At 39.1% G+C, this 12,631-nt stretch overlaps 1 protein-coding gene across 1 annotated transcript in view; it reads right to left on the reverse strand.

Annotated features, from left to right (window-relative positions):
* ELOVL5 (ELOVL fatty acid elongase 5) overlaps positions 1-12,631 on the reverse strand; it is a 57,900-nt gene that overhangs the window by 13,440 nt on the left and 31,829 nt on the right. Inside the window, exons 2-3 of the mRNA XM_034436720.3 lie at positions 6,460-6,525; positions 3,703-3,890 (exon numbers count right to left, since the gene is read on the reverse strand). Coding sequence (XP_034292611.1) covers positions 3,703-3,890; positions 6,460-6,517 — 246 coding nt within the window. The 5' untranslated portion in view covers positions 6,518-6,525. The remainder of the gene's footprint in view (positions 1-3,702; positions 3,891-6,459; positions 6,526-12,631) is intronic.

The raw sequence follows: 12,631 nt of genomic DNA on the forward strand, positions 1-12,631 counted from the left end.
AATGACAGTTTATATTCCAATCTATTCCCATTAACCTTAAGTCACTTGGCTGATTTGCACAGGAAATAATTATAATTTTAAATTGGATGTTCCCCAGCTGATGTTAATCATAAGCAAAATATCCCAGAAATTAATTGCAGGTCAGTATCAATGTTTCTAGTTTTTTTTAGAATCCTCCAAAAGGAGTCAAAACAATTAACCATAATATTTGAGGCAATTTACATTAAGAAGGCATAAACTTGTTTCTATCCATTAACCTAAGTTTGTGAGATCAGGGGTTCCTAAACGTTCGGCCATCACACTTCCCTTTAGTGTAATATCAATGTACACATACCTGCCCTAAGAATCCAAGCACCAGAATGAATACAAATGAACAAAGAAAATAATACCATGACATTAGTGAAAGGTGGGCTTTATTGTAGCAATGTTAACTAAAAGGTTCTTCACGCTAACCCTGGACTCTGTAGGTCCCTTTCCAACAGTGGTATAGCTCACAAGTTCCTCAACTTTTTGCGCTTTGCGGACCAGCCTCATGGGGGTGGGGTGGGATGGATAGTTCTACATGAGTGGAAGTGTGTGCACAGCTCCATTTGTGCAAGTGACGGGCAAGTGGTGATGCACCCAAGAACACATGCTCGCCCCCTGCTTTGGGCAGCCTGGTTCTGAACAGCTCACGGTCCTGTAATGGGTCATGGCTGGGGGGTTGGGGACCCCTGGTATAGCTCACAGTTTATGAAACCTAGTTCCACATCTATGGAGATTCTCAGTCATCCAGGTCATGGTTGTCCCAAAGGTGCTTTTTTTCAGGAGGCAGTTGGACTTTCTGGGTTTTTTTTGAAGACTTTTCGCTTCTCATCCAAGAAGCTTCTTCAGCTTCTTGGATGAGAAGCGAAACATCTTCAAAGAAAAAAACCAGATAGTCCAGTTGCCTCTTGAAAAAAGCACCTTTGGGACTAGTTGCACATGCTAGTTGCACTTGATTTGAACTGCATGGAGCCTGTCTTATGTGATATAAATCAGACTGCAAGTCTATGACAGGGAAGATCCATGGTCAAATCCCAATCAGCTATGATGCTCCTAAATCACCTGACCTTATTCAAGTCTTAGACTCCTCTACAAGTAATTCTTGTTTAATGATTGATCATTTTACGAACATTCAAAGCTAGAACGGGTGCTTTACAGCCTGTAACACACCCATAGCCAACATTAATGGTCACAGTGTACTCTTGCAGCCATATGGCCTGATTTTACACGGAAGACTCATTGCATTCTGCACTCATATGACTGCAATTTGCAATGTTTTTTTGCCAGTTTCCAAAAAACTACCCTTTCACATGTGCAAAAAAATGCCCTTCAAATGAATGGTTTCTCTTAATGAATGCAGTGTTTGGTTAACAATCATCACAAATGAAGCATATTTCTGGTTACGTGGGTATCTCGACTTATGACTGTAATTCTGGGATCAATTACTTTTAATTTTATTTTAGATTTTTTTGTCCCACATTTATTAATTTTTTTGTAAATAACTCAAGGTAGAGAATGTATCTAATATGCCTTCCTCCTCTTATTTTCTCCATAGCAACAACCCTTGGAGGTTGGTTTCGCTGTGAGCAGTGGTGGGATTCAACTCAACTTGGATCGTCAGAGGCATTTAAAAGAAAAAAAAGGGTTTTTTTCTTTTAAAAGCCTTTGATGATCCCAGCTGAGCTGTGGGATCATTAGAGGCTTTTTTTTTTTTTTTTTTTACTTTTAAAAGCATTTTTGGCTTTTTTCGGCCTCTGATGATTGTGCGGCTTAGCTGGGCATGGGGGGGGGGGGAGAAGGGGCAGAGATTTTTGCTACCGGTTCTTCGGGCGATCCGGTCTGAACCAGGAGCATTTCACCCCTGCCTCACACCTTTAATTTTCTTTAAATACTCATAAATGACATTTCAGTAGCCTTTTTTTCTTAAAGTGGTAAGTCTATGGGGTCTATATACAAATAAAGAAGATGAACAAATGAACCTTCAAGACTGGAATATCTAAATAAAAAGCAAATAATAGGGATAAACAAAGCTGCAGGGCTTCAGCATAAAGGACAAATAAAGCTTGTCGTCTTAGAAACATAAAAATTACATAGCTGGGTCAGAGTGCTATGTTTCAAAGTGCATTTCAGAGACATATTAAGGAGCTAAATATAATTCATTCTGAAGAGTTATCTTATGGTGAGCATCAAGAAAACTCTACTTTATATGCAGTGAATTTCTACTATCACTTGTAACATGTGATGATCTTGATTCTTTTGACCTGTTTCCTCCTTGACCTGAAATAGCATTAAACTAGCAACATCCTCCTGAAATAGAACAGCTGCTCTGCATGTCCTTGTTCCTAACCATATACAGAAAATAAATAACACAAACGACACTATATGCTATGAGATAGTGTTCTGCCAAAATTAAATATCATTTCCTAAAATACTGCAGGTGCATGGCAAACATACAATTTATGTATGTTGTTATTAGTTGCAAAGTCATGTCCGGCCCATTGCGACCCCATGGACAGTGTTCCTCCAGGCCTTCCTGTCCTCTACCATCTCCCGGAGACCATTTAAGCTCATTCCGACTGCTTCAGTGACTCCATCCAGCCACCTCATTCTCTGCCGTCCCCTTCTTCTTTTGCCCTCAATCATTCCCAGCATTAGACTCTTCTCCAGTGAGTCCTTCCTTTTCATTAAGTGGCCAAAGTATTTGAGTTTCATCTTCAGGATCTGGCCTTCTAAAAATCAGTCAGGGTTGGTCTCCTCTAGGATTGATCAGTTTAATCACCTTGCAGTCCAAGGAACCCACAGGAGTCTTCTCCAGCACCATAGTTCGAAGGCCTCAATTCTTTGACGCTCTGCCTTCTTTATGGTCCAACTTTCACAACCATACATTGCAATTGGGAAAACCATAGCCTTGACTATATGCACTTTTGTTGGCAGGGTTATGTCTCTGCTTTTTAATATGCTGTCTAACTTTGCCATAGCTTTCCTCCTCAGGAGCATCTTTTAATTGCTTGGCTGTAGTCCCCATGTGCGGTGATCTTGGAGCCCAGGAAAATAAAATCTGTCACTATCTCCATTTCTTCCCCATCTATTTGCCAGGAATTGAGAGGGCCGGGAGTCATGATCTTAATTTTCTTAATGTTGAGTTTCAAGCCAACTTTTCCACTCTCCTTCACCCGCATCAAGATGCTCTTTAGTTCCCCTTCACTTTCTGCCATTAGAATGGTATCATGTGCATATCTGAGATTGTTGATATTTCTCCCGGCAATCTTAATTCCAACTTGTGATTCATCTAGCCCCACCTTTCTCATGATGTGCTCTGCATATAAATTAAACAGGCAGGGTGACAATATACAGCCTTGCCGAACTCCTTTCTCAATTTTGAACCAATCAGTGGTTCCGTGTCCAGTTCTCACTGTTGCTTCTTAACCTGCATATAGTTTTCTCAAGAGACAAATAAGATGTTCTGGTACTCCCATCTCTTTGAGAACTTGCCACAATTTGTTGTGATCCACACAATCAAAGGCTTTAGCATAGTCAATAAAGCAGAAGTAGATGTTTTTCTTTATGTATAGCATCTGTTTTATTTGAAGAATTGTCCTGTCTTGCAGGCTTAAATAAAAATCACCCTCATCCTGCAAGGCCTGAGCTACCATAAGGCATAACGTTTTCCTTTCTTACCTCATAAAACATATACAGGGACAGGAGAGTAAGTCCAATATTGTAGACCACTAAAATTCCCCTGGATGAAAACGGCTGTCGGTTCCGCATATACTTTGGTCCTAGCCATATAATTAATAAATATAAGACAGAGAAGAGAAAGGTAGGCCTGTAGTTCGTCAAGAGAAACCATCCTTTTACTCTGGGATCTGAAATAGAAAACAATTTTTATTACTATTATTTGTGTTTTGTGTCAACAGGGATTTAACCCTAGCAAATAGCTGCCCATTCGATTCCAACACCTCCCTCTCCCATCTCTTTAGAAAAGCTTCAGTCATAGAAACTGAAGGAATAATAGCTGGTAAATACACTAAAAAGGTCTTTTGTTCTTATTTATGCAACAACACTCCCCCTCTCATATGAGGCCTGATTTAACCGTGCTGTTGCTAAGTGAAGTACAACTAATTATGTTCTCTTTACTTTATAAAATGCTGTTCCCCGAAGGAGCACTTGATATGCCACTTTTCATACTGTATTTGTTTTTAAAATCCCGATTCGAAGTACCTGCAGCCCCTTTTGTTTTTTTATTTCTCCATTTTCGGTTAAATTTGATCTCCCCCATCCCATTATGGGATCATGTTTTTAATGAGAAGGATTTTAAATGAGACAAAGTGTCCAACTCACCGTTCAATTTGCTGTTCTTGCAATTTTACTGATGAAAACAGCCAGCAGTGCAGCAAAATAATGAGTATTAAATATTATTTTTGAACAATCAGCTTTGAATTCTCTTGGGAAGAACTGCTTTAGCTCGTCAATTCAAAGTGGTCTTCCAGGAGTTAGAATTTTAAACTTTTATCCATTCATTATTATTATTATTATATTATATTTAAATTTGTATACCGCCCTTCTCCCAAAGGACTCAGGGCGGTGCACAGCCAGATTAAAATACATACAATACAAAATTTAAAATAATTTAAAACAGAATTAAATCTAATTGGCTTCCCGAAGTATTTAAGAATACTGGGGCTTCGCCTTAATTCCCATTCATTTGATGGCACAATTAAGCTAATGAGAGCCAGTTTGGTCTTAGGGGCCAGGCTAGAAACCAGAAGACTTTGAGTCCTGCCTTCAGCATGAAAGCCATCTAAGTGGTTGTTGCTTCCCATGCAAATATTTCAGATACCAAAGTCAGTGTGGAATGTGGCACTACTGAATTTTAATCCTATGCAGCAGTCTGAATGCCTGGAATAAATGCTGCACTGATTATGCTAAACCGACTTCAAGCTGGCTGTGGATACAGAAGACGACTAATAAACATCTGAGGAATTCTATGAAGTGCATTTAAGAGGCAACAGCAAGTACTTATTTCGCCCTATTTGTAGAAGTCAAGAGACTGAATCAGTTAGGAAGAAATGCCTTGCTGTCCACTCTTCCCTATTATTTTTAATCTCACCTTTATTATTATTTTTTTATAAAGTAACTCAAGCTGGGGAACATACCTAATAGTCCTTCTTCCTATTTGCTGTACAACACCAACTGTGTGAAGTGGGTGAGCTGAGAGAGAAGGACTAGTCAAGAGTCACTCAGACAGCTTTCATGCCTAAGGTGGGACTAGAATTCACCATCTCGGTGAAAGAACCTCGGTGGTGCAGCGGACTAAAGTGCTGTTAAGTGCTAGCACTTAGCTGCCAGCTGCCTGCAATTAGTGCAAGTTTGAATCTCACCAGGCTCAAGGTTGACTCAGCCTTCCATCCTTTCGAGGTAGGTAAATTGAGGATCTGGATTGTGGGGGCAATAAACCAATTTTGTATGGAACAACACCGCTGGGGGGGGGGGGGGGGGGCGAAAGCCCTAATAAGCAGGTATATACAAAAAAGTATGCAGGCTATTGCTATAATGCATTGTAAGCCGCCCTGAGTCTATGGAGAAGGGCGGCATATAAATTGGACTAATAAATAAATAAATAAAATCTCCTGGTGATTGACTCAGAGCAGTTCAGATGGCTTTCATGCCTAAGGTGGAACTAAACTCACGGTCTCCTGGTTTCTAGAGATCTTCTTAATTCCTACACCAAACTGGCTCTCTGTTATTAAATGCCCCATCTAATGGTTACAGCAGAAAAGAGTTTACAGTCTGACTGAGACATGCCAGAATCAAGAAAGATGTATAGGTAATCTTCAACATACAACCATTCATTTAGTGATCATTCTAAGATACAATAGCACTGAAAAAAAGAGACTTATGACTATTTTTCCACACTTGCAATCATTGTAGCATCCTCATGGTCACATGATCAAAATTCAGATGCTGGGCAACTGGCTTGTATTTATGATGGTTGCAGTGTCCTGGAGTCATGCGATCATCTTTCTGATAAGCAAAGTTAATGGGGAAGCCAGATTAATTTAACAACCGTGTTACTAACAACTGCAATGATTCACTTAACAACCGTGGCAAGAAAGGTTGTAAAATGAGGCAAAAACTCACTCATCAATTGTCTCTCTTAGCAACGGAAATTTGGGGGTCAAATGTGGTTGTAAGCTGAGGACTACCCGTAGGGGGGAGTTTATTTTCTTGTAGTTTAGAAATGCATGGAGTAACAACTGCTTGTTTGTAAAGGAGCTGTCAACTTTATTTCCTTCAAACTATAGAGCTGAGAGAGGCTAAAACTTTAAAGGAAAGCAGCCTTCTAGCTGCTTGAAGCTGTCGCAGCTGAAGCAGACAAAGACTAGGCCCTGTCTGGATCTTAACAGTTCAAATATTTGAAAATTAGCTACATACCTCTTGGCCCAAGCCAAACATCCAGGTAGCTATTGATTGTTGTATCCAGGGATTCCATTTTAACACCTAGAAAGAAAGAGGAAAAAAACCATTTACTTTTCCCATAGACAATCTCTGGCTGAGACCCAATTAAGATTTAACTATAGTTCTGAATTATCTGATGCAGTTTTATAGGAATTGCCATGATAAGTTTTTGTTTTGTCTTTCTTTGACGACAGTTGGCATTAGGTAGCTGTATTTTCTGTACTAACTGTACTTGCTGCGTTTCCTTGACAGTAAACACAAAGTTAGGACCTGCTCTAACTAAACGGTACACTGAATTTACAAAGGGTTCTCTTTAGTGAAGGTTAATTAATCGTACATTGATATTTGCTGAAGGGTGGGCAGCCAAATGTGGAGAACATCAGGTTGCCTACCTTTGCAAAAGAGAGAGAGAGAGAGAGAGAGAGAGAGAGAGAGAGAGAGAGAGAGAGAGAGAGAGGGAGAGAAATCTTCTTAAAGACTTTTAAATGCGTAATTAACAGTGTGATGTGTCTCAGCAAAGATATTTTACAATCTGGTAATTGGGAACAACAGAAAAGCTAGTAAAACCACTTTTCTGAACACAACATCGCTGAACACAATTAATCTTTAATGCAACAATAGTTGGGTGAGCCCATTGTCTGGTTATACTGACTGCGGAGTTTGATTATTCTCAGCTGCTTTTCAATGCTGTTTTAAATTATTTACGTTTTTGATCAACTGGCTGTGTTTTATTTTGCTCCTATTTCTTTTCTTAGCTGCCCAGAGTTATGTGTATGAGTTAGGCCGCCATACAAATTTACTAACTAAATAAATAAGAAAATACTCTTGAAAATACTCTTTTCAAACACCGGCACACGACTGACAAGTTGAAGCTTGAAATTCTCCATTTTATAAATAATTCTGACTCACCTCTGTCTTTTTTTTTCTTTTTTTAGTGAATGTACAGTTCACTGCAGTATTTAAATTAATGGAGTGCTCTCATACAAATCTTAGGAGCAGCTTGATCTTCCGGAACTATAACACAGGAGAACAATCTGTGACTTTATATAAAGCTGCCTCATCAACTTAGGCGAGTGGAACTGACCTTGTCAAATTAATTTTGGCTAAGGCTTACATCTTATGACTATGTAAACAGGGAAGGGCGGTGACCCAGTGGTCAAAAATATACCTCAGAAGGTGTATTTTTCCCATTCTAATAGTGGGAAAGCTTTGTGGCCTGCTTTCACATTAGCCTTCCAATGTCAGGTGCTACCTGGGAGGATTTCTGTTTTGCCAAGCAGGATCATACATAAATAATACTGGACTGGATTAAAAAAATACTTTCCACTAGTGATAACTCTGAATATTTATTATAAGCCTTCAGGCTGTCAGAGCAGCTTATTGACAAAGCAAAAAAATTATGAAGGAATAAAAACAGAAAATACAATTATCTTCTACAGAAATATTACTTAAAAATTTTAAGCGATAATAAAGTCTATACTAGATTTAAAAAAAAAAAAATCAAGCAATGATGATTGATTAGGGGCCATCAAGTGATTTTTGACTCCTGTGTTTGTAAATGCTGCAAAGAGAACAGAAAATTGTTTCTTTAAGTATTTTCTTTCTTCTCTTTCTTTCATTTCTATTGTCATTCACCTTTTCTTCTATCTTTTCTGTTTCACTTTTTATATCTTTTTTCTTTTCTTTTTATGTTCTGTAGATTTTAACTTTGTAAAAAGAATCAATTATAAATTATGAAAATTATACATATACAGTATATTCCTTTCATTCTCCTTACTCTTGAGCCCAGTAACGTTACTCTTTGACATAATGACTGTGTTTGTAATTACCAACAGAACCAAGCCTTACTGTATTTTAGCTTAACGTGTTTTGAGAGCTGATCTCATACAGTTGGTTTATGAGCAAACCCAGAAAGTCAAGTTGAGTAAACAGTAATTTTACTATGACTTAGCATGTTGTGCAAACACAGCCAATGAATGTTTTTCAATGGAGAAGGGGGTCTTTAATCCAGACATTAATACATTCTCTTGGACATAACAGAGGTCTTTCTTAGCAAGTGGCAGCCCTCACCCAATCTAGGTTGGGCTCAAACTATTAGCGTGGTGGGGCCCGATTAGTATTTGGTCAGGAGACTGCCAGGTAATGATAGGACTTTAAATGATTGAAAAGAAAAAACAATATGAAAAAGGTAGTGTCAAATGACTTTGATAATGTTGCATGGCACTACCATAATATCATGGACTCACCAAGTAACGAACCTTACTGGAAGAGACATTACCTTTAACAGAGATCTTCTGCATATGTATTTACAAAGCAAGCAGAGTTTAAATAATTTTCCTTAAGGCAGGGGTCCTCAACCCCCAGGCCACAAACTGATACTGGTCTGTGGTCTCTTAGGAACTGGGCTGCACAGCTCAAAGTGAGTGGTGGGTGAGCAAAACTGCGCATCTGCGGGATCTAGCTTGCGTACTACTCTCCACATCCATGGAAAAATTTGTTTTCCATGAAATTGATCCCTGGTGCCCAAAAGGTTGGGAACTGCTGATTTAAGGTACTTGTAAAATTGATATTTGATATACATATAGTTTAGAATACAAATGTAAGAGCCTGTAGTACAGTGGACTAAAGCATTGTTATTAACAGATTAACATCTGCTGCTTGCAATTACTGCAAGTTCAAATCTCACCAGGCTCAAGGTTGACTCAGCCTTCCATCCTTTCAAAGGTAGGTGAAATGAGGACCCAGATTGTGGGGGCAATAAGCTGACTTTGTATAAATATACAAAAGTATTAAGGCTATTGCTTAACGCATTGTAAGCCGCCCTGAGTCTCCGGAGAAGGGCGGCATATAAATGAAACAACAACAACAACAACAAAAAAAAAATAGTAGTCCTTGAGGTGTGACCAAAATTGCAACCAGAATTTCCGTGGCTAAGCAAGGCAGTTGTTAAGTGAGTCTCACCCAATCTTATGACCTTTTTTGGCCATGGTTGTTAAGTGAAGCACTGCAGTTATTAAGTGAAACACACATTCATTAAGCAGATCTGACTTCCACCATTAATTTTGCTTGTCAGAAGCTGTCTGGGAAGTCGCAAGTAGTGATTCACACAACCCCAGAACACTGCAACCATCGTAAATACATGTCAGTTGCCTAGTCTCTGAATTTTGAACTCATGATCATGGGGATAGGCAATGGTTGTAGATCAGTGCCGTACCATTTTGAACGATTGCTAAAAAATTGCTTGTCAAGTCAAGGACTATCTGTACCTAGATTTTAACTACCTTTAAGAAGAAAATATATTTAGTACAGGCCTGTCAAACTGGCGGCCTGCAGGCCAGATGTGTCACATACAGGCCACGCCTAACCCGGCTCCGCAAAGGCAAAAAAGGTCACGATACATCACATGACACGATCGAGTTTGACACCTGTGATTTAGTAGCTCTCCATTAACATACATAAGATACTTCAAAATAAAGTAGTTGAAATTAGCAGGATTAATACTCTGTACGCTGGATCTCCTTCAAGACAGAAATACCTGAAATCCTTACATCAAATATATACAGGACATCACTTCATTAATAAGAAAATAAGATACTTGCAAATCCTTTGGAGATGAAAATGAAAATAAAAATGGCCAACCCCCATAAAGACTTAAATGGTCAAAATATATTCTGATTTGTGTAAAAAAAAAAAAAAGTTAAGGGAGAGAAGATATTTTACATTTATTAATATGCACAGAGAACTGATATTTATTAATATTCTGGTCTAGCTCAAGCCAAGTATGGTATGGGACAGGATGCCTAGTTCAATGTAAGATGCATGTCCACACTTGAATGTAGAATGAATTTTCTAGGATAAGTCATGCAGTGTGTCACAGGCTGTATCTGTAAGACATCATGAATCACAGAAATCACATTTTAGGTTAGCAAGTTGTGTGATATGCTCAGTGGGTCACGGTACAATTGAGCTCTGTAAACTATGCTTAATAAATTTTAAGTACGGATAATGGGAAACCCAGTTTAGTGTAATGGTTAATGGTATTGGATTGGAAACCATGAGTTTTGGGTGACCTGGGTGACCTTGGAGCCACAGTCACTTTCTCTCAGCCCTAGGAATCAGGCAAGGACAAACCACTCCTAAAAATCTTTCCGAGAAAACTGCAGGGACTAGTTCGGGCAATCACCAAGTGTCAAGACTGACTCAAAGGCAAACACACAACAAAACACATTATGCTAACACAGCTGTAATAAAGGTTGCATTGAAAATTAATACAGATATAGATGATATTTTTGTTTCCTGCTGAAATGGGATACTTAAGAGTTCCCAAGTGAGTCATCTGGTTGCTACCTAAACCATGTGATCATTTGGATGAGTGACTCTGAATCGGAACAGCAATTGATTTTGTTACATAATACTGTCATTGACCGAGGCGGGGCAGTCTTAGGTATACAGTTCTATAAGCACTTCAGTATTTACCCAATGTCAAAGTTTGCATTCAAAACCCTTCAACTGCACCGCTTTCAGCAACCAAAGCATATAAAGGAAAACAAAAACCAAAGACAAAGTTGCTATTCAATACCATTCACACATTCCAAGAAAAATGCATTCAGTACTGAGTTTTTTCCGACAAAGGAGTTGCTCATGCAATACAATGTTTGCAGCAACCGTTTCATGCCAAAAGTTTGCAAAATAAAAATTGCAAAAGAACAAAGTCCGTTGTGAATATGAAGACCTTAGAGAACCAAGAAGAACTTTCCTATTTTCTATTCCCCACATTTGAATTCTCGTCATTTTAATGAAGTGCTCAAAATTACAAGGAAGGGGAAAAAAGCCATCCCATTTTCCTCCTCTATTACAAAACAAAAGTTTTGTTTCTTCAAAACTGCTAAAATTAGTCCAAAATACCTTCCAAAAGTAAAGCAGGCTGGGGACAAATGAGGGGAAGGAAGAAAGAAGGGATTGCCACTGCCACTCAAGATGATTAGACCTCTTTTGTTTAATGATTTGTTATTCAGATCATGAAAGCTTCCATCAACCAACTTGGATGTAGATGGTAACACACGCAGGCCGTCCTCAACTTGAAAACCACAACAGAGCCCCAAATTTATGTTGCGAAGTGAGACATTTGTTAAGTGACTTTTGCCCCCATTTTAAGACTTTTCTTGCCACAGTTGTTAAATGAATCACTGCAGTTGTTAAGTTAGCAACACAGTTGTTAAGTGAATCTGGCTACTCCATTGACTTTGCTGGTCCAGAAGGTCACAAAAGGGGATCACATGACCCTGGACACTGCAACTGTCATAAAGATGAGTCAGTTGCCAAGTGTTTGAATTTTTAATCACATGACCATGGAGAGAATTCTGGGAGTTGAAGTCCACAGGTTATAAAAGGGCCGTGGTTCTCCACCCCTGCCCTACAGCCTTTTCCCAATAGGAACAGAATTCTATCTTTAACAGCAGAATTAAACAAGTCTCGTGTCTCGCCTTTTGAGGTGAGGTACATAATTCGCTTTACATGCAGGAAGCTTTGCTTTCTCCTTTGTCAGCTTCCTCATTACTGGCACTTAGGAGCAAATATTGCACTTCCTATAAACAGATTTTATGGGTTGTTTGTATGGACTTTCATTCAAGGCTAAATGTAGATATGGAAAGGTGTGAGGGAATTGTAGCTCCAAGGCATGTAGATCCAAAGCCGTCCCTTGTAGTCTTCAGATCTCTTTTGGCCACAGTTGTGTGCAAAATTAGCAGCATACCTCAGAGGTGGGTTTCAGCAGGTTCTGTTCTGGAGAACAGGTAGTGGAAATTTTGAGTAGTTCGGAGAACCGGTAGTAAAAATTCTGACTGGCCCTGCCCCCATCTATTCTCTGTCTCCCAAGTCCCAGCTGATCGAGAAGAAATGGAGATTTTGCAGTAGCCTTCCCCTGGATTGGGGAGGGAATGGAGATTTTACAGTATCCTTCCCTTGCCACGCCCACCAAGCCATGCCACGCCCACCAAGCCACACCCACAGAACTGGTAGTAAAAAAATTTGAAACCCATCACTGGCGTATCTACCATCTTGAAGCCAGGAGTTTATGTTCTTTTTAAAAAATGCCTAAAGTAGTTTTTTCCTAGGGACAAAAAAAGAAAACAAATCCTGTTCCCCAACT

Source organism: Pantherophis guttatus, chromosome 1, assembly GCF_059756535.1.
Source record: "Pantherophis guttatus breed Tessera chromosome 1, ASM5975653v1, whole genome shotgun sequence".
Taxonomy (NCBI): Eukaryota; Metazoa; Chordata; class Lepidosauria; order Squamata; family Colubridae; genus Pantherophis; species Pantherophis guttatus.